Source organism: Encephalitozoon hellem, chromosome X, assembly GCF_000277815.2.
Source record: "Encephalitozoon hellem ATCC 50504 chromosome X, complete sequence".
NCBI lineage: Eukaryota > Fungi > Microsporidia > Unikaryonidae > Encephalitozoon > Encephalitozoon hellem.
Genome location: NC_018479.1, coordinates 198,648 through 222,132, shown reverse-complemented (window position 1 = coordinate 222,132; position 23,485 = coordinate 198,648). Strand labels below are relative to the sequence as shown.

Sequence of the window (23,485 nt, the reverse complement as noted above, 5' to 3'; positions counted from 1 at the left end):
AAGAGGTTTTCCAGGATTTGTTTAATAAATAAATCTCTAATCTCTCGAGACTCCAAAGTATTCATATAATGCCGGAATCTTTCTCAATGTGCCCTCAGAATATCTCTTGCTACTGAAGTTAAGGAACTTTTCATATGTCACAAGATACTTTCTGCAGTACTCGTTGAGCTCCTTGCTTGACTTCACAAGTCCCTTTACCATCTTATCGATGCTTCTGATCTGGACCCTCGGGCCCTCTTGGATCTCCTCAGAAATGCTTTCATCTTCCGGCTTTTTGTCCCTGGTCTCCTGGCTCTTAATCCATCCTTTCTTTTGAATGTCTCCAAGAAGCTTCTCCTCTCCATAAACAAGATATACATACGACTCTCCGCCCTCGTTGTTCCTGGCTGTTCTTCCCACACGATGGACATATGTTTCAATGTTACACGGGCAATCGTACTGTATAACCACATCAACCTTCGGAAAGTCAAGCCCCCTGGACCCCAGGTCTGTGCAAAACAGAAGCCCGTTCTTCTCCTTCACAAACCGCTTGAACGTATCCACCCTCTGCTTCTGAGAAATCCCCCCGCTGAGACAGAAGACCCGGTTACGAAGCTTGAGTTTCTCAAACAAGAGATAATGGAACTTGACCTCCTTGCAGGTGCTGAAGAACACAATCCCTTTCATTTCCGGATTGCCTCTGATAAACGTGTGCAAATAGTTGGCCTTGTCTTCTATCCTCATCATATAGAAGTACTGCCTCAGCCTCGACGGAAACCCCTCCTCCTTGTATATGGATATGATCTTCGGATCCTCCATCCTCAGTATTCTAGCTGTCGAGGCCTTTGGCGTTGCTGAAAACAACAGGGTCTGCTTCTTGGAGGGAATGTACTCAAGTATGTCCTCCAGAATCTCCTTAAACCCCATCTCAATCATTTTGTCTGCTTCGTCAAGAACCAGCATCTGGACGTTGTCCGCCTTTATGCAAGGGTTCTCCTGAAGGTGCTGGAGGAGCCTTCCAGGCGTGCACACAAGAATACTCATGTTGCTTACCTTCAGAGACTCATCCTCCGCCTCAACACCGCCCATAATCAGCCCGGTGTTCAGCGCCGTGTATCTTCCAACCCGACTAAGAACACCAAATATCTGCAATGCAAGCTCGCGCGTTGGCGTGATTATCACACATCCAAGGCCGTCCTCCCCCCGCCACTGGAGGTCGGTCAGCTTCTGCAAAACAGGAACAACAAAAGCAAGAGTCTTGCCGCTTCCCGTCTGGGACGACCCAATTATGTTGCTCCCCTCAAGCGCCGCAGGAATAACCCTCTGCTGGATTTCCTTCATTGCAACAAACCCGTTTTCTCTGAGTCCCCTCTCAATCCTTTCGTCAATATTCAAGTCCGAAAACTCCATGGGTCGCGCAATGCACCGCCATGTAAATACAGCATTTTTGAAATCAGTTTATTTACAACCTAGTGGGAAAAAGTCTCTCTAGTCCTGATAGTAATATGAGGATGCTTATGGCCACAAGGTTATTGAGTCCTTATTCCCTGCTGACACCTTAAGTGTCTTGTGGACACTCAGACTCACATATTAGGAAACTGAATTATTATTCCTTTTCTTCATATGCTGTCTTTGCTTCTTCAATGAATTCTTTTACTATCTTGTCTACCTCTGTTTCCCCTTCTGTCTTCACCTCGTTCATGATTTCAGTCACTGTCTCAGCTTTCTTTCCATCTGCCTCTGTCTTCACCTTGTCCATGATTTCAGTCACTGTCTCAGTTTTCTTTGTATCTACTTCGTCTTTTACTTTATTCAGTATATCCTCCACAGTTTCTGTCTTCTTTGTATCTGCTTCGTTCTTTACTGCATCCATCATTTCTTGTACTGCCTCGGCTCCCTGTGTTGTTCCTTGTTCCTTTATCGCAGTCATCACCTCTTCCATTGCAGCCTTTCCGAGCTTCTCACCCTCTTCCTTTATTGTATTCAATAGAGCGGTTAGAATAGCTTTTGGCGATTCACGGTCAGGATAGACAGGCAGGGTTTGTCGCTTATTTCGGAGCCCTTTTTTTGGTTTTTGTATGCTCCTTTGTTTCCTTGACTCTTCCTCCTCTTCTGGAGATTCTTCTTCCTCTCCGCCATCTCCTTCATCTCCGGTGTCATCTCCTCCCGTTGACCCACTGTTGTTGTCGCCAGACGCAGTCGTGGCTGGGAAAATCCTGGCCGCAAGCGCAGCAATCTCAGAGTTTGCAAATGTGGTGAACTCTGTTGATGTGCTGTTCGTCAGAGTTGTCAGGGCAGTTGTCAGGGCCGTGAGGATGTTCTGGACATTTGTCTGCAGAGTGGTTGCCTGGGTTGTGAAGAACGTGGCAAAGTTGTTCCTGTTTGTCTGGAGAGCATTGGTGATGGCAGTGACTGCAGCTGCCGGCAGAGTCCCCGGGATTCTCTGGAACACAGCCATCTGCTTGGCATACAGATCGTTTGATGCAATCGTGATCACTGGCTGGGTGTTGCTGAATGCGCTTGAAATCTGGCTGGCGAAGAGCCCGCTGTTGATGAGGCTCGTGATATCTGAGTAGCACATTGACCCAACTCTAGCAAACAGGTCACTGATTATCTTCTGTGCATTACCCTGGATGATCCTGGAGAGGGCAGCAGACTCAGAAGAGTCTATTGATGCAAGCTCGGCAGCGGTGTTGGCTGGGACATTTACGCCAAGTGTTTCCAGCTGCTCGACAAGGGCTGCATAGTCTGCACCTGCAAAGATGGGGTTGAATCCCGAGACCTGGGAGAGGATGTTGTTCAGTGCAAGAGTAACGGCACTCTCGTACTGGTCCTCGTAGTTCTTGAGGAACTCGTATATCCTTTCACCCATATTGATTATAGGGACTCTGAGCTCGGCATCGCATCTCAGAGGTGTAGGTGTGGTGCATGGGGTAGAGTCGGTGCATTCATCCCATGACGAGCTGCAGCATGCGTCCCAAGAGCTGTACTCGCAGTCATCTCTGATTCCAGGGAATCTCCTTCGGCCGCACTCCTCAGAGCATGAAGAAGAGCATGAGGAAGATTCAGACGGATGAGGTCCTTCGGGCCTTTCTCCACAAAGCCTCTTTACATCATCTTTGTACTTAATTCCAAGAAGGTTTTGTTCTCGGAAATACCTGGAGCCATTAGCACTACATTGCAGCAGTCCGCTTCTCCTTCTCTCTCCACCTGCAAGGATTGCAGTGAAATTTGCTAGACCTAGGAGCAACGAGAGCTTCAACATCTTTAATTTTCCTCTCGGCGCTTGCTTATTTATATGTTTTTGCCCCGAGGAATGTGTTCCATGGATGTGTTCTTTTCCTTATTTTGGAAATATTTGCAATTAATCTGGATGCTGACAGGCCTGTTTAGGCAGTGTTTAGGCTAGGCATATTAAATCTGTGATGAATAAGAATATTTCTTGATGGACAAAAATCAATAGCATTTATCATATAGTAGATTAATGGGATTAATCGCAGCCGTGCGACGAGTCCGCCAACGGAAGGTGCAGAAGATGTGGTTTTGAATCTGGTGCCACTGCAGGATTGGAAATATGTGCTGTTTTTTAACCCCACTGAGATGGAGGGGAGTAGAATCAAGGAGGCTGTGGACACGAATTTCCGAGATTTTTCTTCGAGAATAGACAGACTGGACATGGGCAATCCTGAGCATGTTGTGTGGGCCTACAAGAACATCCGGCAGGCGTACAGCCACTCTGCCACGGATTTTTCGAGGATGGTCAAGATGATGGCTGAGCACAGGCCACTGGATTTCAACACAAGCCTAATAGTGCTGGAGGAGATCGGGGGTATTCTGCACAAGCACTTTGGGGAGGAGGAGGACGATGAGGAAATAAGCTTTGTTGCCAGCAAGTGTGGGCTTTCCATAACCAGCGGGGAATCTGACACCTGCATGCGGTATGTGGACTATCTTTACAGGCTTGTCCTTCCGTTTGCCAAGGTATGCACAAAGCAGGTGGTTGATATTGTGGCCTTTCTGTTTACCAGAACGAGCACGGCAGAGTTTGACGAGCTGTTTGAAATATTTGGCAAGAAAAAGGACTTTCTTGTTGAGCTGTATCTTCTGAAGGTCAAGCTGATGAGGGAAAGAAGTGCCAAATATAAGTGCGAAAGATGTAGAAATGCTGATAAGAAGGCCAGTCTGGACATGGAGGAATGCATCAAGAACATGAAGATATCGCCCAGTGGGGGAGAAATGGAGAAGGATCCGGAGAAAAAAACGGACTTTTACTCGATAGAAGATGTCGACAGCATCAGAAAGGAGAGTAACGAGAAGTTTCCAGAGGACCTGAGTTTTAGCCAAGGGAAGCCATTTTTTGAATCTGGTGTTGAGTCGCATTCACTTGAAGGTGGCAAAAGTCTAAATGGGAGTGAGGATCGCAGTGCAGATGGAGGTGTCCTGGAGGGCAAGCCCCACCTGACTTCTGACGGCGGTTCTCGCAACACATCGTGTGAGTGCGGAACAGATGGGAGGCCAAATGAAACCTGCCTGTGCGCTTCTTATAAGCCAAGTGATGAGGCCTATTGCCTAAGCGAGGCCAAAAAGCACCTGTTGGACATTGAATCCATCTCACCGAGGTTCTTTCTTGAAAATGTCGCTCTATATCTCAGCCTTTCGTTTGACAAAGAGCTCCTGGACCTGTTTAGGAAGTATGTGAACACCGAGTACGGTACTGTTTGTGCCTTCCATGTATTTAAGCTGAAGACCATAGACCGCGAAACCTCTGAAGCTCTGATAGGGGAGATGAAGGATGCGAAGAGGGAGATACTGAAGTCTGAGAACTTGGCTGTTACGAGCACGACATTCAATCTTTACGTCGAGTGGTGTATGGACACCTTTGGGTCTATCTCAATTTCGTCCATCAACGACTACTCGGATATAAGCAGGCTGTATGTAAAGTTTCTCAGAGCCTTTCCTCACAAGAAGATGTTTCTTATCCTTGAAGGCATGTGTGAAAGCAGGATAGACAGGGTTTCCAATGTGGTTTATGGGCGCATTGCTTGCGACCTAGAGGAGATAGTCAGTATCATCCTGGGGCTATTTGGCGATACAAACGAAGACGACAGGAGGAAGGCATCTAACACGCTGATGGATGACGAAAAGATATTCAGGAACTCGAGCCGCCTTGATGCACCTAACTTCTGTATAAAGCAAGAGCTGGAAAAGATTGTTTTTGAGGTGTGCAAGCGCTACAGAAAGGCTTTTCTTTCGCAGATCAAAGTCTTGCTGCATTTTCCAGATGACTTCAGGCTGAAGATTGTTAGCATCCTGTGTGGAGACTATGATAACGATTGGAGGTATCGAAGGGCATTGCTCCATTCATATAGAGAGCACCCCCACTTTTTCGAGGGGATTTTCAATCTTGACATCTTTACTAGGGATCCGGTGTTTATAGTTAGAAGGACTGCACTGGACATAAGAGAGGAGCTTGGCATCGAAAGTACAAAGCCATCTTCGGGGCAGTCCCTGTAAAATTCATCCCCAGAGTATAAAGAAAGACATAAAAATAATTCAAGGACTTTATCTCTCAAAATCTGCTTTATCTTGATTAGTGACAAGTTGGCTGTCATATTTGGTTCATAAGAGCTCTGCTCATCTCTTTGAAGTCGAAAAGTTTAGGGGGCTTTATGATTACCCTTCTCAGGTTATGTAAGGGGCCTTCCATTACAAGGCCTTTTCTGTCATAGAACGACAGGAGATTACTCCATATGTCGTGCTTCATTAGGGTCGTTGGGTTTCCTATTATTACTAGCCCGTGCTTCGCCCTTGTTAATGTAACGTTCATTCTTCTTTTGTCTCCAACGAACCCTATCCCCTGGTACAGGTTGCTTCGGACGAGGCTGACTATTATGAAGTCTTTCTCTCTTCCCTGAAATCCGTCTACATTACTTATTTCGAGGTTTCCAGGCTCGGCACCAAATATTCTATTTAGAATGTAAGACCTTTGTCCTTCGTAGGGCGTTATCACGCCTATCTGGCTTTCTGTGACGCCACACTTGAACAAGTGTCTTATTATGCTTTCACAATACAGAGCTTCGGCCTGGTTAATGAACGAGGTTCCGCTTGCACTCACCTCCTCTCTTCCATAGCATACATAGAAAAAATTCGTCGGTATTCCGAGGTCAAATCTGCAGAAGCCTTTTCCTCCCGTGAGAAGCTCTCCATTGTAGAACATCTCTGAAGGCCATTCGCAGAGATCTGTGTCCATCCTGTATTGGACTGACAGCACATATGGAACCACTCCGATCGAAATCAGTCTTTCAAACAGGCTTTGCTTGAATCCAGCCTGCGCAACCTTTTTGCACAGAATCGTGGGGCCCAGCTGCTTGTGATCACCAACAAGAACAAGCTTTTTGCATCCGTACACCAAGGGGATGAGACTCAAAGGCTCTGTGGACTGGACGGCCTCGTCAATCAATACATAGTGGAATCTGAACTTGTTAAACATCTTCTGCCCTGATGTTACGCATGTGCATGTAATAACCTCTGCCTGGTTTAGAAGCTGCTTCCTCAACGATTCACTGGCCTCGTCGTTGTAGATGCTGCTGTATCTTCCATTGTCCCTGCATGCTTCATCCTTCTTCTTCCTTCCCTCCTGCAGCTCCTTCAAGTTCTCGTGAAGAGACAGAAAGCTTACGTCAGACTGCCCACACTCTCTTCTTCTGCTCATCACTCGTAGAACCTTCAGGCCTGTCTTATGGATCTTCAATGTGAGCTGGTCCACTGCAGTGTTGCTTGGCGCAACAACCAAAACCTTTCCTCCATAGTGCTTCACGAAATTGTAAACAATAGCAGACGATACCAAGGTTTTTCCTGTCCCAGGAGGCCCCTGTATCAGCGTCACTTTTCTCCCAAGGGCTGCCCTAACTGCAGTTTCCTGGGAGGCATTGAGCCTTGGAAGATTAGGAGACATAAAAATGTGTTCGACATTACCAATGCTTTCCTTGTGTCCTTTGAGGATGTATTCAAATATCGATGGCCCTTCATTTGCGCTTTTCTTTGCCGCTCTTTTCCCGTCTATCTCGCCCCTGTCCTCAGTGCATCCCATAGGATTTCTTTTGCCCAAGCATTTGCTAGCGTCTGCTTCCTCGTCATTGCTGCATCTGCTTCTCTTGCTCTTGCTAATCTCTTTCCTATATGTGCTGTATAGTTTTCGCAGAGCCCACTCCATTCTTTCGTAGCATACTCCTCTCCAAAGATATTCAACAGTATACCCACTTCTTGGATAGTCTCCAGGCGTCTCGACCTCCACCTTCAGCTCCTCGCTGAATGTCTCTCCACTGACAAATCCATGCAGGACAAACCCGCTCTTGTGCGTCAGCCTAATCTCGTCTCCAACATTGATCTTCAGCTCACTGTCCCCATTTTGGAAGTAGAAGTAGCAGTACCTCATTCTTTCCCATCGGACAAACACATTCTCCTGCCTCATGGACTCTTTTATCTCTCTTTCCTTCCGGCACTCGGCCTCAATTAGTGAAGAAAACACCTCGACATATTCCTTGGCCTCAAACCTTGGCTTGACCTGGGGGAGTGACGACACACCCTTCTCCTCCATCTCGGCCATCTGCTGCTTGGTAAGTCTTCTTCCTCGAACCTCCGGACTCTTGATTATGGTGAGGCATCTCTCCTCAACCAGGGTTCTGCCGGTGCTACATCCATTGCAGAAGATTTTCCCATTGTTGTCGAGAAGCTTGAACAAGTTGTCCTCTCCGCATTTCCTGCACTTGACATCTCCCTCAATCCGAATTGACTTGTGCCTCGCCTTCACAAGATGAAACACTATATGCGATATGGACGAAGCACTACGTGAATTGCAGAAATACTTTCCACATGTTATGCACTCTATTAAGAATTCTGTTGCTTCGCAGTATTGGCATTTCATTTCCTGGGGTCTCCTCATGTCTGCCAAATCCTGTGCAAAATATCAAATATATTGCATAATAAGCCTATGGCTTCTAGATGGAGAGCTAGCATCTCCGTTCATTTCGCTGCTCCGTAGGACACCCATGATAATTTTTCCTGGAGGAAAGCCGCGCAAGCGCTTTAACAGCACGTTTACACTCAAGATGCTTGGCCCGCCCAGGTACGACGGAGAGTTTGACTTCAGCAGAAAGAAGATAGATATCCCCCTGATATTTCCGTTCAGGAAATCTGCTGTTAGATCCAGAAATCCTAGGCAGGTGGTTTTCATAGAGAAGATAGATGATAGTACTGTGATATATTCAAAGGATGGCCACAAGTTCAACGTTGTTGGGACGTATAAATACAGGTTCGAAATAAAGGACTTATGTGTAAGACTAGTGACTGGGCACCAAAAGGCCTTTATCCTTACGGACAGCCACATGTATGTCTACAAGCAGAAGAAGGTAAGCATGTTTAACATCCATGCAATTGACCTGTGCACCTCTCCCTTTGGAGAGATATTTATACTGACTGGCAAGGAAATTCTAATACTTGACGAGACAGGTGTCAGGAAGGCACTTCCATACACCGGCAGCCCTGTTTTTATATGTTTTTATCTTTACAGGGAGGTTATAGTTGCGACAAAGTATCATGTATTCCACCTGGACCTTATAAGCCTTAAACTAAGCACCATATACTCCACGCCCTTGAAAATCCGATCTGCCGTCCTGAAGGACCGGCTTTACATTCAGGAGGGCTGCAAAAAGCATGTCCGCGTCACTTCCTTGAACATAGAAGACAGGACTGCAGAGTCTATCTATATAGAGAATCCCATGAATATCTCGGTCGGAGAGACAACGCTGGTGCTGTACAAGACCGAGGGGGAGTTTATATTTTGCGATAGATTTGATCTCATCAACGCAAAGGGCGTTGCATATGAGGTCGAGAACCTCTTGGGGTTTTTCTTCAGTGGAGACAAAAGCTGCTTTTTCTTTGAGGAGAGGTTTGTGCTATGGGACAACGGAAATGTGGAGGTTGTAGACATAGACCTAAGGAAAAAGGAGGACTATCTTATGGAATTTCCTGAAAACCTTGAGATGCTCGAGAAGGTCCACAAGGAAAGAAAGGTTTCCAAGGGCATCCTCATGCCTGGTAAAGTGATCTCCACTCTCAACGAAATCATCGAGGAGCTCACACAAAAGGAAAAGAAGGCTTCTAAGCCAGCACCCAGGAAGAAGGTCAAGTACACTGAGAAGAACCGGGGAGGGTTCTGACATAGACCCCTGCTAATGCTATTACAGGCAAACGATAAAAAACCAATTCGATGACCCTCCATGGACGAGTTTGTTTCTCTTCTGAAGATCCTCAAGAAGAACGACAAGATTGCACAAAACGTTCTTCTTATGATTTCGGAAAGTTTCAGGTATAATGAAGAGGTGGTGGGCGATGCGCTTATTAAACACCACAGGAATCTTCTCTTGAGAGAGCCGGTTTTGGACTTTCTTTTTCTACTCTGCAGCAAGGACGCAAGATATCTAGATCTCTTTAGAAAATACAGGGGAGAGTTCGATGTGGACCACAAGATTTCCAGGCTGCTGTCTGAAGAGAACTTGGAGGGGAAGCCCAAAAGGCCAAAGATAGACACAAAGGGAAGCACCGAGCCAGCAGATGCCAGGAGATCCAATGATGCGAAGTGTGCGCCTGTGGACCCTACGGTGGGGGGCGATCCCAAGAATAAGGACGTATCCAATAAAAAAATAGGAAAAAACGTGCTTGAGGAGGCGAGATCAAAAAACTCGTGGGACAAAAAAGAACATGGGTTTGAGATCTTGAATAACGAATGTTTGAAGGCCGAGGCGGATCCATCCATCCTGTACCCGCCCAGCCAATGCAAGCTGTGTGGTCTAAGATACGAGGATACGCCCGAGGGCGATGAGCAGATGGGAATTCACATCGACGAGCACAGGAGAAAGGCAAGGGTCCTGGGAGAGAAGGACTGCATAAGCAGGGAGTTCTTCCCGACCCTCGAGGCGTGGACCAAGAATATCGAAAAAATTAAGCTTAGGCTAGAAGTCGAGAAGGTCGAGAAAATTGCCCACTCTGGGGGCCCTGCATTTTGTGATGTCTGCCGCAACAGAATAGAGGTTGAGTGGGACGACCAGGAGGACAGATGGATTCTCAGGGATGCCGTCTCCCTTGAGAAGGGAGGAAGGACGAGCTTTTGCCACAGAAAATGTGTTTTGTAGGTATTTCGAACATCAACAGTAAAGTATAAACCAATAAATAGAATTAAGCCTGTTTTTAATTATCATGGCGTTCTTCTGATCTTTTTTGTTTCTTGGGGCGCTCCTCACCTTTCAAGGCCACAATCCTTGAGCTTATGGCGTCCTTCATTTGCTTTATTCCTCTCAGCCTAATATCCCTAATCTTCGAATGCAAGTCTTCGAGGACGTCGACATTTGTCTCGTTCTTAATCATGTTCTTGGCCACAGTCAGATATCTTTTTGGATTTTCGGTAAGCGTTATAAACTCGTAGAAAAAATGCTCCGGAATGCAGGTTCTATCAATCATGTCCAAATCGGCCTCTTCGTTTCTATCCACACTCTCGAGGAACTCGGGCCATAGAAAATGGTCTCCGCAGCTGTCTACAACAAGCATCGTCATTCTTATCATCTCTGGGTTTTGCTCCAGCAGGATGCAGAACATCTCAAACAGCCTTTCCTTGTCTTTGTAGTCTATCTTCCTTAGTACTGTTTTCAAGGCCGCCAACGACCGCTTGAAGATTACTTGGTCTATCTTTGAAATATACATGAGGGCAGGAACAATGTCTACACGCCCGGGGTAGTTGTTTTCTAGTATTATGTTCATGATGCTTAGTGCCCTGGCACATGTTGCAAGAGACAGCGGCGACAGTTTCTTTTTTCTTCCCTCAAACAGTAAGGAGATGGATGCATCGATTCTCCTGATTTCCTCGGAATCATCTAGGGAGACCAACGACACTGCTGTGCTTGATGATTCATCGTCAACGGCCTCGTTGGCGAGTTTCTCAGGGCCACCTGTGTCCAGATCCTTTGCTACTTCTTCGCAGGACGATACAGACTTCAAGTCCTCTGAGGGCCCAATGTCGGCCATAAACTCCTCAAAGTCCTTCTTGAGACCAGACTCGCAGAGTATTAGCTCCATGATTTCGTTCAAGATCTCATCCGTTTTTTCGGTTCCAAGATCCGAACCAGAGTAGAAGTAAGTCAGAAACACCTTTGAGAAGGTGCTTGGGTCCTTGAAAAGAGTCATCATGTTCTTCATGAAGCTCCCCTCGTTGATGTTCTTAATGGCAAAAACATTCATTGCTATCTGCTCCATAATGTCTGATTCCAGATCTATTTTCTTTGCAGCTTTCGACTTGATGCTGAGGACTTTGATTCTACTGAGAAGCTCGGTTTTTTCCGGAAAGCTCTTGAACATGAAGCTCATTACATAGTTCACGTTTTTATCGAACATCTTCTTGTCCTTCACCAACTCGAGAGAGACTGCGTTGATGTTCTCCTTGGTCAGCTCCAGCGACATCATGGGGTGTTCTTTCTCGACGATGAAGTAGGCAGCCTATTAAATACGGCATTCTGGAGCCCTGGAGCTATGGCAACAGTCAAGATGAAGGCCGATCAGAAGAAGACCATCCTGCTTGACATAATAAGGGGAAGCAAGTCGTTCTTTAAACTGCAGGAGCTAGAAAGCCTGGGGTCGAAGAAAGGAATAGTAGTAAACACCATCAAGGATATCCTGCAGCAGCTTGTCGACGACGGGCTTGTCACTGTTGAAAAGGTTGGGTCCTCGAACCTGTACTGGTCATTTGCATCTGACGGAGTCCAGAAGAAGAAGCTGAGATGCAAGAGCCTTGCCGAGGAGTGCAAAAGCATGTCTGAGGAGGTTCTAAGGAAGAGGGAGTATCTGGAGAGTGAGAGGGTGGCCAAGAACTACACCGAGGAAAGAAGGGAGCTGGAGAGCAAACTAAATGCGCTTTCAAAGATAGAAGAGGAGCAAAGGGAGGAGCTGAGCAAGTTTGAGGAAACAGACCCCACGGTTTACGACAAGCTTATTGCCGACAGAAGGGAGGTGGTTGATGAATACAATAAGATTATTGATAACATCTTTATCATACAGGATTACATATGCAACAAGTTTTCGATGGAGAAGTCTGAGTTTAACAGCAGCTTCGGGATCCCTCAGGACTTGGATTATATTCAATGAATTGACATGATGGCTTTGACGGAGAACCTTAAAATATTAAAGAATTTGTTTGACTTTATTTTCTCCTATGCATGCCGAGCCCATGGAAAAGGAGGATAGTGTAGAGGAGTACAAGATTATGGCGCCTACATACCCAGACAGAAATGCATTTGAGTACGAGGAGATGACTTCCGATGTTGGCATGTATAAGATACCGGTCAACAGGCCTGTTCGAATATACTGCGATGGGGTGTACGATCTGTTCCATTATGGGCATGCCAGGAGCCTGAAGCAGGCAAAGAACCTCTTTCCGAATGTTTACCTGCTGGTTGGTGTTACCGACGACGACATAACAACAAGGCTCAAGGGAAACCTTGTTATGAATGAAAAAGAAAGGGCAGAGGGGCTTATACACTGCAGATATGTTGACGAGGTTATAACAAGTGCGCCGTGGGAGCTAACATCAGAATTCCTTCAAAAGCATAGGATAGACTTTGTTGCGCATGACGACATACCGTATAAGGGAGAGGGCAAGGAAGACATCTACAAGTTTGTGAAGGACATGGGGATGTTCATACCGATCAGAAGAACAAAAGGAATCAGCACAAGCGGGATAATAACGAACATCGTTCGGAACTACGACATGTATGTCAGGAGGAATCTTGAAAGGGGGGTTTCTGCAAAGGACCTGAACATATCGTTTCTTCACATGAAGAGAATAAAGGTGAGCAAGAAGATGAACGAGATGATCAAGAACGTCGATATTCAGAGGGAGATTGACGATATAAGGAGAGAGATACGGATTGCAATGAAGTACTGGGAGAGGGTGTCCAACGAGATTATTTCTGGCTTTATAGAGAATTTTTATCACGGAAATGCTTCCGGCAAGTTCATTGATCGCCTGGTGGAGTTTGTGAAGCTCAAGAGAAAGGCCGAGTAGCTTTGAGATATGTGAATAAATCTTTGTTATTTTAATGTTTAGGGAGGCCCATGGATGTTTCTCCCGAAGAATCTAGAGAGCCCTAACGAGAAGGAGGCAATGGAGATGAAAGGGCCTCTTTCGCTTGTCCATAGGGCTATGGTGAAGATGATGCCTGTGCTGGTTTCTCTGCGCAACAACAGGAAGGTTGTGGGCAAGGTGATAGCATATGACCGCCACTACAACTTGCTGATGGAGGATGCCAAGGAGCTTGGAACCATGCGCGGAAAGAACAGGGGAAAGAAGAAGAGGCAGGGCTGCGGCTTCTCCAGGCGGCTTGGCAATGTCTTTATCAGAGGGGACACAGTTATACTTGTTGCGGGGGGTGCCGGGGGGCTTCAGGAGGAGGGCCTGAAGAGCACCGAAGATCAAAAAAGAGCAGAAGACGGGGAAGACGTCTAGATTAAAATGTATGCCTGGCGCTTTCTAAGCCTGCATTCTTTGTTGCTACCTTTTGACATTCTTGATAGAAATCAAGAAAGCTTCGAAGGCAGCAAGGGCATCTCATTAAAGTATTTTTAAGCAGAAATGTTATGGCAATGAAGGCTAAGATTTTATTTATCTTTCATGACTGAGGATTCAGCTTCATCTTTCCAGCTACCTCGAAATAGCCCATATCGTTCCTTTTCTCAAACTTCAAGCGCTGTCTGCAACGGCCACACTTCTTCCTTTCCTTCTCGACAACGGGATCCTTTGGTGTCTGGTTCCTAACCTTACCTGCCTTGTTGATTGTAATAGTTGCCTAAAGTTAGAACGAGTCTCCAAGACTCTGCAAGACTTCACTTACCATTTCAAAGGGCCTTTCCAACGAGGAAAATATTTTCGGGTCTAGGCTCAAAGCCTGAAGCAGATATTTCCGAAAATTTTATCCCTCACGAAATGGTAAGTGTGAGACTGAGGCTAACTTATAGAGTTTGGAACTGGAGATTTCTAGCATGAGGGATAACAAACTTCTCTCTAGGAGGGAGCTGGAAGTGGTTGCATATCATCCGGGGATGCCAACGCCCAGCCAGGAGGAGATAAGGAGCAAGATATCTGAGCTCTACCAAACAAACAAGAGGAACGTTGTGGTTGCCGGCTTGAGGAACAGATATGGTACACACAGAACCACCCTCAAGGCAAAGATTTATTCAAGTGCCGAGGCCCTGTCAAACGTCGAGAAGAAGCACATCGTTGCAAAACTTACTGGGAAAGAATTCCAGGTGACGCCTAGAAGAGTCAGAAAGGACGAGAGGAAGAAGCGCTACAAGATCTTTGGTACCCTCAAGAGAGCAATGAAGAAAGCTGAGAAGAAGAATAAATAACCGTCATTCTTATTTTATATAGAACCTCTATGCCTCAGTTCTGGACATTCTCTATATGCTTGAAGTACTGCTTAATTTTCTCTACCTTTGCAAGTGTTTCCTTGCTTACAGATCCGCGTAGCCTCTGTTTGCATATTTCCAAGGATGTATGCAGGTATAGCTTGTGAAGCTCATTTTCCAAGGCTTTTTTCAGATTATCCGGCTTTTCTTCTCTCTCCACTTGGCTCTGAATCTCGTCAAGGATATTGAATAGGCTGCTCATTGCAGGGCGGGCCATACGATGGATAGAAAAATTCTTCAACATGAATCCTCAAGATGGAAGAGTCCATAAATAACTGGAGAAGCTCTTCCCTAAAGGGAACCCCATGCAGGGTGTTTAGAGAGGAGATACATGGCCCCTTAAGGATACTAACTTCTCCGAACAATATCGGGGTTGTCCTACTTGAGCCCGGATCTTCATACCAATTTATCGAGAAGAACTTGAACAGGAGAATCAGGAAGAAGACAGACTTTATTGTGGTTAATGGACATGCAGCATCTCTGCCATTTGACTTTACCTTGAAAGAGATAGCCGAGGACGGAGGGGAAGAGTATGCTGCAATAATATACAAGCAATAGGCCCTGTAAAGGCCTCATGCTTCTTCCTGGCCCTTTGCGATCCTTACAAATCTCTCATAATCTTCCCTGAACATGTCTCCTGCTAAGGCATTCAGTGCATCTTCTCCGGTAATCTCAATAAATATGACATAAAGGTTGATGAGTATGCTTTCTAGCCCATGGCTCGGTCTCCATCCCAGCCTCAGGATCTCCATGCAGACATTTCCATCACCATCAATGTTTGGATGGAACACTTTGTCGAGGCACAAGAGCTTGGGAGGCTTGAACGGATATGCGTGTGGAATCTTCAGCTTGAATCTTAGGACTCTTCCCTCATAGATGCCCTCTGCTATTGGCATTGTATATTCAACTTCCATGGCATACCTCTCCTCCGAGGACTTACCTACAGACAGTGATGCTCCCGGAAGCAGCTCAATAGACTTGATCTCTGTCCTCAAGCGGAAGGACGCAAAGGAAAATGCATCCGATGGGTTCATGGGCCATTCACACCCCATTTCTTATCTCGCATTCCGAGTAGTGGCCAAGGGCATCTGCAAATACCTTCGAAGAAAACATTCTTCTACTAAACCAAATCTCGCACTCGGCCAGGGTCAACGGATTGGTTAGGTTAAACCTCAAGACTGTGTTACAGAGTATCACAAGGGAGTAGTGTGTTGTTCTTTCTTCGAAGTCTATGTCCATCTCGGCCGCAGAATCTTTTATCTTCCTCTTCTCTTCCTCAGATATTGTGCCATACCCGTCAACTATCAGTATGGACTTCGGAATCTTCCTGAGTCTGCTGACGCGCCTTCCATCCCAGAGAACTAGAAATTCCATCCGAGGGAGAAGGCCCGATGTTAAAAGTGTGGAGGCAGAATTTTATTTTGTAGATAGCTTAAGCCGCAGGTGCGGTGAAAATCTACACATAAGAGCAAAGTTACTCGCCAGAACAACAATGACGAAAGAGATGGCTCCAAGGAGTAGCAGGAAATGTCTAGAGTACTCACAGTTTACCAAGAACTTCGTCTGAGGACTGAAGAGCTTCAGTTTGTTCTCTTCGTCATTAAGCCTTGGATCGTAAAGCCATGAGTCCGCGAGAAGGCCCATAATTGTTCTGTATGGAGGCGTAAATTTCTTGTTCGGCTCTGAGGGGAACAGCACTCTTTCAAAGAAGGATAGCCTCATAAAGCCTTGGAAGAAGACGTGAGGCCAAAAAGGTAGGAACAAGTACTTCAGGAATCTAAGGTATCCAAGCTTTCCAATCGATGGTGAAGAAAGAAAATTAGAAGTCGCGTATAGGTTATTTGGGTCTAGAAGAGGTATAAGTGCAAGAGTGAAGATGGATAAGATCTTTTTGAGAACACTCGAAGACGTGGCGCTTCTTGTCATCATATTAAATACCAACACCAGAATATTTCCTATAATCATGTAGGTAATTAGTCCAACTGTATTCCCGCTGCGGATCCCAAAGAGCGATGTGATCCAAAGAAACATACAGCATTTCAAGATGATCAGTGGAACCTCGACAATCCATGCCGAGAAATACAATGTTGATGGCCCGTATGTTGCCTTGGACATCTCTCTGTGGATATAGTCCAGCCCGTCTAACAAATCTGTTAGGGCCAGAGGTGAAAGCAAAAACAATAGGAATGGGCACATCTCCCACTTGATGCCTTCGTCTATATTGGATCTTACCGACTCGTCGATATTGGTTTTCAGGGAGCGAAGGAGCCAATGGAAGATGGATTCTGTGCCATCCTTGCCACTTAAATCCAACTGCAGATCGTTGATATAGTTTGAGAACTTTACGGTAAAAGATACAGGATACCAGAAGCATACATAGAATCCAAGTATAAATATCTCCACAGCCCGGCTCTTCAGCATTTTCCAAGACCTCCATTCAATGGCAAACTGCCTTCTGGCTATCATAAGTGCTTTTGTGAGGCTAAACGGCACGCTGGTTGGGGAGTTTCCGCCATGCTTCATGATCTTGTCTTCGCTCTTTGAACTTCCCTCCTTCACAGAAGACTCTATTATTTCATCAATCTTTTGCCTGTACTCTTCTATCCCAGGAATGTAGGACTTATCGGAGAAAAGCTCAAATATGAATTCGCTTGTAGACAGCTTTCCGGTCCTGTGGATCCCTTTGGAATCGAAAAACTCCTCACACCTATTGGCTGGCCCAGAGTATACCACGGTCCCCCTATAAAGAAATAGGAGGTCGTCAAACATGTCAAACAGTCCTGGCCCAGGCTGATGAACGGTTGTAATCACAATGCTATTGCTTTCAGCTGCATATTGCTTAATCATTTGAATCAATTCGAATGCAAGGTGCGAGTCGAGCCCGCTTGTTGGCTCGTCGAGGATCAGCACATCAGGAAAAACAGCGAACTCGATGGCTATCATCACCCTCTTCCGCTCTCCCCCAGAAATCGCCGTCATCATCATGTCTTTAAGATCTTGAATGTGAAGTCTCTTCATCACACTGCTTACAATTTCCCCAACACTTCTTCCACCCCTCTGCTTTTTTACTGTTCTGCAGCTAACACAGAAGTATATGTACTCATATACCGTTGTGTAGGGGACTACGCAGTCATCCTGATTCAGATATGCTGTGTGGGACAGCCATGTGTTCGGGTCCCTATCCTCCCCCCGAAACAGTACCCTTCCGTAGGTCAGCGAGTCCTTCTGGATTGCGCCCATGATCAAGTTCATCAATGTTGTCTTGCTACTTCCGCTAGGCCCCATGACAACCGACAACTTCCCTGATTCAAAGGTGGCAGATACTCCGTTCAGCAACCTAACATACTTACCGCCCGAGGATAGGTTTTCACTGGAGACCTCAAGAACAACGTCTTTCAGCTCAAGCTTATATGCCTCTGCAATCCTATGGTCCTCCTTCGGCGTATGGACTTCCATGGGCTTGGTAGATTCACGAAATAAAACCCTGTGTCTCCTCAATTAGCCATAATTGGCACAAGATATTCCCTTATATAGGAATTGTAACAGTTTAATCAATGAATCAGATGCATTTATATTAAATGAATTCCCTTGTAAGACACCTCAGTCACAAATGTAAAGGTAAAGGCCTCTTTCCAATATCTGTGTACATCTCTGTAATCATCAGATAGAGCCCATACACAATCATCTCCCCCTGCTCCAGAAATCCCGCATCCCCAAACATCATATTCGTTAGTCTTAATCAATATTTCGTACTGCCTCCTAGGAACTATATCCATGCCTATGTCCTTCATGGCACCCAAATACTCCATGTACAAGCTTCTTGGGCAGCCTCTTTCTTCGTTGATCTTGAGGTTAATGGCCTTAAGAGACACCCATCTAGGATCTTCAAGGTCGACCTTTTTGAGCATTTCTTTTGTTGAGGTGCTTTTTCCAAATGACCCAAGAACAACATGTCGGGGAATCTTCTCCATCGGGACGCATGTCTTCCTGTTGAAGTATATAGACCCTAGAAGGCAGCACATTGCATCCCCTCCAGAACCTTCCTGATTAACCTTCTGATGCACCAGATATGTTATGGGCAAGATGTACTCCACAACATCCTCATCCAAGGAAAGATGTCTTAGCCACGATTTCAGGTCGCCTTGAAAGCTAGGGGACTTTTCCTGCCCGTTGAAGCCGTTTTTCGAGACGATCTCCCTGAAGTCATCCTGGTGGAATCTCAGAAGGGCATACACTATGGACACAAGGATGCAGGCCGAAGACCCAATCCCGGTCTTTTCTCCCGCAGCTTTGCCGGCAAAGAAGCCTTCCTCGGCCCTCATTCTAATGTGTATAGTGCTTTTAGGCGAAACCCCGGTGACCTTGAAAAAGCAGTCGGCAGTCCTAAGTAAATAGCAGGAATCACCTATGGCATCGTACCCACGGCCATCATGATAATATGTGCTTTTCTCTTTTCCATTTATCTCCATCGTTATCTTTGGCTCGCCTGGCATTGTCCTGGTTGCTTCGCACACAATGTATGTTTTGAGTGCTACTGCTCTACATGTTTCTCCGCTCAGTACTATGTACGATCCATTTATAATCACCTTCCCAGGCACCTTGAACTCTATCCTTTCATTCATTGATGGGGCTCTGGCATAGCTATCCTTCTTCCAGTAAAAAAAGCTATTTTGCCAAGCCCATACCAAAATGCTTCCGAAACTAAATGTTCCCACTCGTCTTAATAAGAACTATCTGTTGGAGTACAGGACGCATAAAGCCGCCCCAAGGCCTGTTCAAAAGCCACAGGAACATGAAAGGCCGGCATCCAACAACTATCGTACGATCTTATGTAAGTTTTTCCTAATGAACTCGTGCAAGCATGGAGACAACTGCACGTATTCGCACAATACGAGTAAGTTTCCATGTAAAGCATTCCATATAAGAAAAAACTGCATCAGAAAAGATTGCCCCTTTTCCCACGAGCCTTTATCCGACGAAGCAATGGAGGAGATCATCAATGAAAAGCAGGAGACGCCCACCTCCTTTTTTAAGTCTACATTGCTCTAGAAGGCATCCCCTCACAACCTTGGCTGACGTCAAAAGAAATTAATCAATCGGTAAACAATTTTAAGTTTAATGCCCTAATCTTTTTCTTTATTTTTTTCTTCCAAGTCCTCGAAGAACTTGACCAGCTGGCCAACCCTATTGTTCCTTGTAAGCATGTTGTTCTTCTTTTTGTGAACATCTTCGGCCTCGACGAAGATTATCATTTCATCGTCTTTATCTCCTTCTCTAGTCTTTCTTTTCTCATCCGGACAGGCAGGATTGCTTGCTGCAACCCCAAGACTCAGGATGGCCCTGAACCTCTCCATCTCCTCTGCAGAGTCTAGCTTTTCATTAACGTTCCGAGTAATGCTAGTTTCTACAAAGGACATTTCCGATGTGTCAGATGCCTCTTCTGCCATTGGTGGCACCGGGGGCTCCATAGAGGGAATAAACGCTGCAAGCAAAGCATTCTTCAACTCCTTCGAAAGGTTTTCAGAGTTCTCCGCGACTTCGCACGGACATTTCACCTCAGGACCTTCGCAAGGGCTGTTTAGTCCTATCTTCCGGCTTATTGTGAACCTTTCCGAGGGTTCCTGTGCTTGAATTGCCTTTATGATGTCTCCAATGCTTCCACACTTAGCCTCTTCGTCCTCAGATTCTTTTGGCTTAATAGCCTTGCAGCTACTAGACAGTGTTATGGCTTCCGACTCACTACCTGCAGACGTGCTTCCCTTACTCTCCAAGGACGTAGCTTCTGAAGTTTCAGAAACAGCCTTAACCTCATCCAGAGGTACTACCGAACTCTCCTCCTTAGAGGGCTCCCTAGACGCAGAGCCTTCACTGCTAGGCGGGAGGAGAGACTCTTGTCTAGAAGAGTCGTTTAAGACGACGAGTGGACCCAATGACTCCTTGCTGTGCTGTAAGGAGCCCGTGCTCAATACAGTGTCCTGGCCAGATGCGACATTATCTTGGCCCTCGTCCACACCATCAGCATTGTATGTGTCAGAGATCTCGGATATCTCGAGAATTATTGGCTCGCACTTTTCCTTAGATCCACAGCTATTATTTCCATCGCGGCTTCTTGGAAGCTCAGAAGATTTTCTTCTACGGTAGAACTCCTGGGGTGGGACGCCCTTGCTTTTACGATCAAAACGGAAAGATCTCATCATTTCGTTTACTGAGGAGTCTCTCTGAGGATCTGCAATCTTAGACTCATCAATGGGAGTGATGTGCTTGAGCTCGTATCCATTCACCTTTCCGTCTTCATTGACTATGTATATATCGAATGTAGAAACCTTTTCGTCGCTGTTGTTCTCAGCTATATCTTCTGATGAGGACTTGTGGCTCAGCATGCATGCTGCCCCAATCACATGCTTCATAACACCGGGATCAGGGGACTCACAGCACGCTGCACTGCGCTCTTCGCTTGGTGTTGGCATCCCGCCTTCTTCTAGTTTCTCGCTGGGCATGTCTTCTCTATCCTTGTTTTTATCAGAACTCCCATCCATTCCCAACGGCTTTTGTGCCCAGATATATGTACTCAAGCCATGCACAGCATGAAACCAATCACTTCAGCCTACAGCCGTTCCATTGGTTCACTCTGCAGCACTGGTGCAAGTATGGCCAATCATAGAGGGAAAAAGTGCGATTAGACGTACAACCTTAGGTTTTCCTTTTTGATAAATAATGTTTTTTCTAAGACAGCCCATCCATGGAGAGAGAATATGATTTTATCATTTACGGCGCATCCGGATATGCAGCAAGGTACATAATAGAAGCCTTCAAATCGGAAAATGTCAGGCTAGCACTGGCCGCAAGGAACATAAGCAAGATCAAGGACAAGGCATTTCCCGTTTATGAGTGCGAGATAGATGGCATTGATGAGATTGCATCTATGACAAAGATATTGATAAACTGCGTTGGGCCCTACTCCCGCTATGGGGAGAGCATTGTCAAATCGTGTATAAGGAATGGTACGCACTACATGGACATATCTGGAGAGGTGTATTTCTTCGAGTTCATCATCAACAAGTATCATGACGAGGCCGCCCGAAAGGGTGTCTACATCATCAACTGCTGCGGGTTTGAGTCCGTTCCTTCCGACGTTGGAGTTATGTATCTACGAAACATGTTTGAAGATGCAGAGATCGAAAGTGTTCTCAAGGTCAGCAATGTTGTTGTGAACGAGACCACCTGGGTATCACTTCTTTCATCCATTGCAAATTTCAAAGAGCTGAAGATGCTTAGAGAAAAAAGATATGGGCAGGGGAAGAAGAGGCGATCCCACCGGATTGTAAGAGAAAACTCCTATCAGGTAATTTTTAGAGGAATAGACTACTCCATTGTAAGAAGAAGTCAAGAGCTAATGGAGTCTGTAGGGATGTATGGTGCAAAGTATTCTGCATATCTAGATGTCGGCGGGCGAATTGGGATGATAAGGTACTGGATTTTCATTTATCTTGTATGGTTCTTCTCTGGATTTTCAGCTGGAAAGTGGATCATAATGAACCTGTGCAAGTTCTTTACCTTTGGATTTGGATTTGTCAAGAATAAGCCGAGCTTCGAGGAAATCAGAAAGGCAAGCTTCACGATTGAGATAAGAGCTCGGGGAGAAAGAAAAAACGAGATAGTTGGGAGGAGCCTGACCATAACTGGCCCGGATCCTTCTTACATAATGACTTCTATATGCCTGACACAGACTGCAGTTGTGTTTTTGAAGTCCCTTAACCAGAGGGTGAGGGGAACCGGCGTGACTCTTTTTAGAGGAGGCGTCATTACGCCTGCCTGTGTGCTGTATAACACAGATATTGTTCAGAGGCTATCGTCGAAGGGAATAAAGTTTGAGGTCAAGGAGAACTGAATGGAAAACCTACTCTGAGCCTGCGCCAATGGTAGTCCGTAAAATAAATGGTTACAGATAATTGATTAAAAGTATAGGATAGCCCGTGTCTTCTGGGTTTCCCCGCTCAGCTATTCTCGACATCACGGGCTGCTTTTGCCCACTGAAGCCTGGCTGGCACACGCCGCCTACCTGAGGAATAAGGATTTACGGTCTCATGTCTCTGCTTTAGACGAATGGCCTGGCCTGGCCTGGTGTGCCTTTTCTTGTGATTTGTTGGCCTTGAAGTTTCAATTACATACCGTTAACAAAAAAGCGATTCCACCATGCATCCATTTAAATTTATTTGCTGAAATTGGTACACTTTCCTTTCATGAACGGCAGAATTCTTCTCCTGGCATTTATGAACCAGTTGTTGATTTGTGCCGGCCCAAGCCCGGTTTTCTGGCAAAGATAGGCTTTTTCTGCATCTGACGGGTATGGATTATCCATGTTCTCCTTGAGCCAGGATCTCAGAAGTTGGGATGTATCCATCGGGAAGTTGGCTCTGGTCTTTGGCTTAGAGCACTTGTGCTCCGCCTCCTGCTGAACGTATTTGGTAGCCTCTACAGGGCCGATCCTTATAGGCTCAGAGATTATGCTTTTCACACATCCTTTAATGAAAGTCATCTCGGAGTCTATAACCTCCATAAGTCTGTCCTCAAACAGAATCTTATGTTTTACCTTCCCAAGAACAAACAATAGTGCCATTTTGAACTTTATTCCCTCTCTTCCGGCATTACTGGGCATTGAAGCCTTGTATTCTTTGCGAAGCTGCTTCATGTCCTCCAACAATTTTTCTCTGCCAGCTCCGTCGGTGAAGTAGCTTTCCTCCGCACGCACGACTCTGTTTAAAATGTCCATTATTGTGTTCATGGCCTCCATCCCATTCGTTCTGTTTTATCTAATTGTCTTATGGTGGCTTAATTAATCTTGTTTGATAGAGGTTTTATAATTTAATATTTCAATTGTGTCAATATGACAGAAGTAAATAAGCCAGAGCAGTCCGAGCCCAAGGCAAGGTCTTTCCAGCTACTTGGGAGATGCCTATGCATTTCCTGGCATTATGCATCAGGGCAGGCTTTCCCG

The 23,485-nt window shown here is 45.8% G+C and overlaps 22 protein-coding genes across 22 annotated transcripts; 10 read left to right on the top strand and 12 right to left on the bottom strand.

The window, feature by feature from the left end:
* Nucleotides 1-36: 36 nt before the first annotated feature.
* Nucleotides 37-1,389, bottom strand: EHEL_101710 (ATP-dependent RNA helicase; the record flags this gene model as incomplete). Its single annotated transcript, XM_003888195.1, has 1 exon — nt 37-1,389. The coding sequence occupies one exon, from the start codon at nt 1,387-1,389 to the stop codon at nt 37-39; it is 1,353 nt and encodes a 450-aa protein (XP_003888244.1).
* A 196-nt stretch (nt 1,390-1,585) lies between these two features.
* On the bottom strand, nt 1,586-3,244 carry EHEL_101700 (spore wall protein Swp1b; the record flags this gene model as incomplete). Its single annotated transcript, XM_003888194.1, has 1 exon — nt 1,586-3,244. One exon carries the CDS (start codon nt 3,242-3,244, stop codon nt 1,586-1,588), a length of 1,659 nt encoding a protein of 552 aa, XP_003888243.1.
* A 335-nt stretch (nt 3,245-3,579) lies between these two features.
* EHEL_101690 (uncharacterized protein) lies at nt 3,580-5,493 on the top strand (the record flags this gene model as incomplete). Its single annotated transcript, XM_003888193.1, has 1 exon — nt 3,580-5,493. The coding sequence occupies one exon, from the start codon at nt 3,580-3,582 to the stop codon at nt 5,491-5,493; it is 1,914 nt and encodes a 637-aa protein (XP_003888242.1).
* Nucleotides 5,494-5,587: 94 nt separating this feature from the next.
* EHEL_101680 (superfamily I DNA/RNA helicase) lies at nt 5,588-7,903 on the bottom strand (the record flags this gene model as incomplete). Its single annotated transcript, XM_003888192.1, has 1 exon — nt 5,588-7,903. The coding sequence occupies one exon, from the start codon at nt 7,901-7,903 to the stop codon at nt 5,588-5,590; it is 2,316 nt and encodes a 771-aa protein (XP_003888241.1).
* Nucleotides 7,904-8,027: 124 nt separating this feature from the next.
* On the top strand, nt 8,028-9,197 carry EHEL_101670 (uncharacterized protein; the record flags this gene model as incomplete). The annotated part of the gene is made up of 1 exon (XM_003888191.1): nt 8,028-9,197. One exon carries the CDS (start codon nt 8,028-8,030, stop codon nt 9,195-9,197), a length of 1,170 nt encoding a protein of 389 aa, XP_003888240.1.
* Nucleotides 9,198-9,257: 60 nt separating this feature from the next.
* EHEL_101660 (uncharacterized protein) lies at nt 9,258-10,169 on the top strand (the record flags this gene model as incomplete). Its single annotated transcript, XM_003888190.1, has 1 exon — nt 9,258-10,169. One exon carries the CDS (start codon nt 9,258-9,260, stop codon nt 10,167-10,169), a length of 912 nt encoding a protein of 303 aa, XP_003888239.1.
* A 55-nt stretch (nt 10,170-10,224) lies between these two features.
* Nucleotides 10,225-11,490, bottom strand: EHEL_101650 (uncharacterized protein; the record flags this gene model as incomplete). Its single annotated transcript, XM_003888189.1, has 1 exon — nt 10,225-11,490. The coding sequence occupies one exon, from the start codon at nt 11,488-11,490 to the stop codon at nt 10,225-10,227; it is 1,266 nt and encodes a 421-aa protein (XP_003888238.1).
* Nucleotides 11,491-11,556: 66 nt separating this feature from the next.
* On the top strand, nt 11,557-12,168 carry EHEL_101640 (Mnd1-like meiotic recombination protein; the record flags this gene model as incomplete). Its single annotated transcript, XM_003888188.1, has 1 exon — nt 11,557-12,168. The coding sequence occupies one exon, from the start codon at nt 11,557-11,559 to the stop codon at nt 12,166-12,168; it is 612 nt and encodes a 203-aa protein (XP_003888237.1).
* Nucleotides 12,169-12,250: 82 nt separating this feature from the next.
* On the top strand, nt 12,251-13,087 carry EHEL_101630 (choline-phosphate cytidylyltransferase; the record flags this gene model as incomplete). The annotated part of the gene is made up of 1 exon (XM_003888187.1): nt 12,251-13,087. The coding sequence occupies one exon, from the start codon at nt 12,251-12,253 to the stop codon at nt 13,085-13,087; it is 837 nt and encodes a 278-aa protein (XP_003888236.1).
* A 54-nt stretch (nt 13,088-13,141) lies between these two features.
* On the top strand, nt 13,142-13,528 carry EHEL_101620 (Sm-like ribonucleoprotein subunit D2; the record flags this gene model as incomplete). The annotated part of the gene is made up of 1 exon (XM_003888186.1): nt 13,142-13,528. One exon carries the CDS (start codon nt 13,142-13,144, stop codon nt 13,526-13,528), a length of 387 nt encoding a protein of 128 aa, XP_003888235.1.
* A 163-nt stretch (nt 13,529-13,691) lies between these two features.
* On the bottom strand, nt 13,692-13,916 carry EHEL_101610 (40S ribosomal protein S30; the record flags this gene model as incomplete). Its single annotated transcript, XM_003888185.1, has 2 exons — nt 13,692-13,868; nt 13,914-13,916. The coding sequence occupies 2 exons, from the start codon at nt 13,914-13,916 to the stop codon at nt 13,692-13,694; spliced, it is 180 nt and encodes a 59-aa protein (XP_003888234.1).
* An 89-nt stretch (nt 13,917-14,005) lies between these two features.
* EHEL_101600 (40S ribosomal protein S24) lies at nt 14,006-14,430 on the top strand (the record flags this gene model as incomplete). The annotated part of the gene is made up of 2 exons (XM_003888184.1): nt 14,006-14,008; nt 14,038-14,430. The coding sequence occupies 2 exons, from the start codon at nt 14,006-14,008 to the stop codon at nt 14,428-14,430; spliced, it is 396 nt and encodes a 131-aa protein (XP_003888233.1).
* A 34-nt stretch (nt 14,431-14,464) lies between these two features.
* Nucleotides 14,465-14,707, bottom strand: EHEL_101590 (uncharacterized protein; the record flags this gene model as incomplete). Its single annotated transcript, XM_003888183.1, has 1 exon — nt 14,465-14,707. One exon carries the CDS (start codon nt 14,705-14,707, stop codon nt 14,465-14,467), a length of 243 nt encoding a protein of 80 aa, XP_003888232.1.
* A 38-nt stretch (nt 14,708-14,745) lies between these two features.
* EHEL_101580 (uncharacterized protein) lies at nt 14,746-15,048 on the top strand (the record flags this gene model as incomplete). Its single annotated transcript, XM_003888182.1, has 1 exon — nt 14,746-15,048. One exon carries the CDS (start codon nt 14,746-14,748, stop codon nt 15,046-15,048), a length of 303 nt encoding a protein of 100 aa, XP_003888231.1.
* A 14-nt stretch (nt 15,049-15,062) lies between these two features.
* On the bottom strand, nt 15,063-15,524 carry EHEL_101570 (ubiquitin-protein ligase; the record flags this gene model as incomplete). Its single annotated transcript, XM_003888181.1, has 1 exon — nt 15,063-15,524. The coding sequence occupies one exon, from the start codon at nt 15,522-15,524 to the stop codon at nt 15,063-15,065; it is 462 nt and encodes a 153-aa protein (XP_003888230.1).
* Nucleotides 15,525-15,531: 7 nt separating this feature from the next.
* EHEL_101560 (uncharacterized protein) lies at nt 15,532-15,864 on the bottom strand (the record flags this gene model as incomplete). Its single annotated transcript, XM_003888180.1, has 1 exon — nt 15,532-15,864. The coding sequence occupies one exon, from the start codon at nt 15,862-15,864 to the stop codon at nt 15,532-15,534; it is 333 nt and encodes a 110-aa protein (XP_003888229.1).
* A 42-nt stretch (nt 15,865-15,906) lies between these two features.
* On the bottom strand, nt 15,907-17,946 carry EHEL_101550 (White-like ABC transporter; the record flags this gene model as incomplete). Its single annotated transcript, XM_003888179.1, has 1 exon — nt 15,907-17,946. The coding sequence occupies one exon, from the start codon at nt 17,944-17,946 to the stop codon at nt 15,907-15,909; it is 2,040 nt and encodes a 679-aa protein (XP_003888228.1).
* Nucleotides 17,947-18,059: 113 nt separating this feature from the next.
* EHEL_101540 (mevalonate-like kinase) lies at nt 18,060-19,112 on the bottom strand (the record flags this gene model as incomplete). The annotated part of the gene is made up of 1 exon (XM_003888178.1): nt 18,060-19,112. One exon carries the CDS (start codon nt 19,110-19,112, stop codon nt 18,060-18,062), a length of 1,053 nt encoding a protein of 350 aa, XP_003888227.1.
* A 67-nt stretch (nt 19,113-19,179) lies between these two features.
* On the top strand, nt 19,180-19,539 carry EHEL_101530 (putative zinc finger protein; the record flags this gene model as incomplete). Its single annotated transcript, XM_003888177.1, has 1 exon — nt 19,180-19,539. The coding sequence occupies one exon, from the start codon at nt 19,180-19,182 to the stop codon at nt 19,537-19,539; it is 360 nt and encodes a 119-aa protein (XP_003888226.1).
* A 74-nt stretch (nt 19,540-19,613) lies between these two features.
* Nucleotides 19,614-21,026, bottom strand: EHEL_101520 (uncharacterized protein; the record flags this gene model as incomplete). Its single annotated transcript, XM_003888176.1, has 1 exon — nt 19,614-21,026. One exon carries the CDS (start codon nt 21,024-21,026, stop codon nt 19,614-19,616), a length of 1,413 nt encoding a protein of 470 aa, XP_003888225.1.
* Nucleotides 21,027-21,229: 203 nt separating this feature from the next.
* Nucleotides 21,230-22,378, top strand: EHEL_101510 (uncharacterized protein; the record flags this gene model as incomplete). The annotated part of the gene is made up of 1 exon (XM_003888175.1): nt 21,230-22,378. The coding sequence occupies one exon, from the start codon at nt 21,230-21,232 to the stop codon at nt 22,376-22,378; it is 1,149 nt and encodes a 382-aa protein (XP_003888224.1).
* A 321-nt stretch (nt 22,379-22,699) lies between these two features.
* Nucleotides 22,700-23,272, bottom strand: EHEL_101500 (uncharacterized protein; the record flags this gene model as incomplete). The annotated part of the gene is made up of 1 exon (XM_003888174.1): nt 22,700-23,272. The coding sequence occupies one exon, from the start codon at nt 23,270-23,272 to the stop codon at nt 22,700-22,702; it is 573 nt and encodes a 190-aa protein (XP_003888223.1).
* Nucleotides 23,273-23,485: the final 213 nt, after the last annotated feature.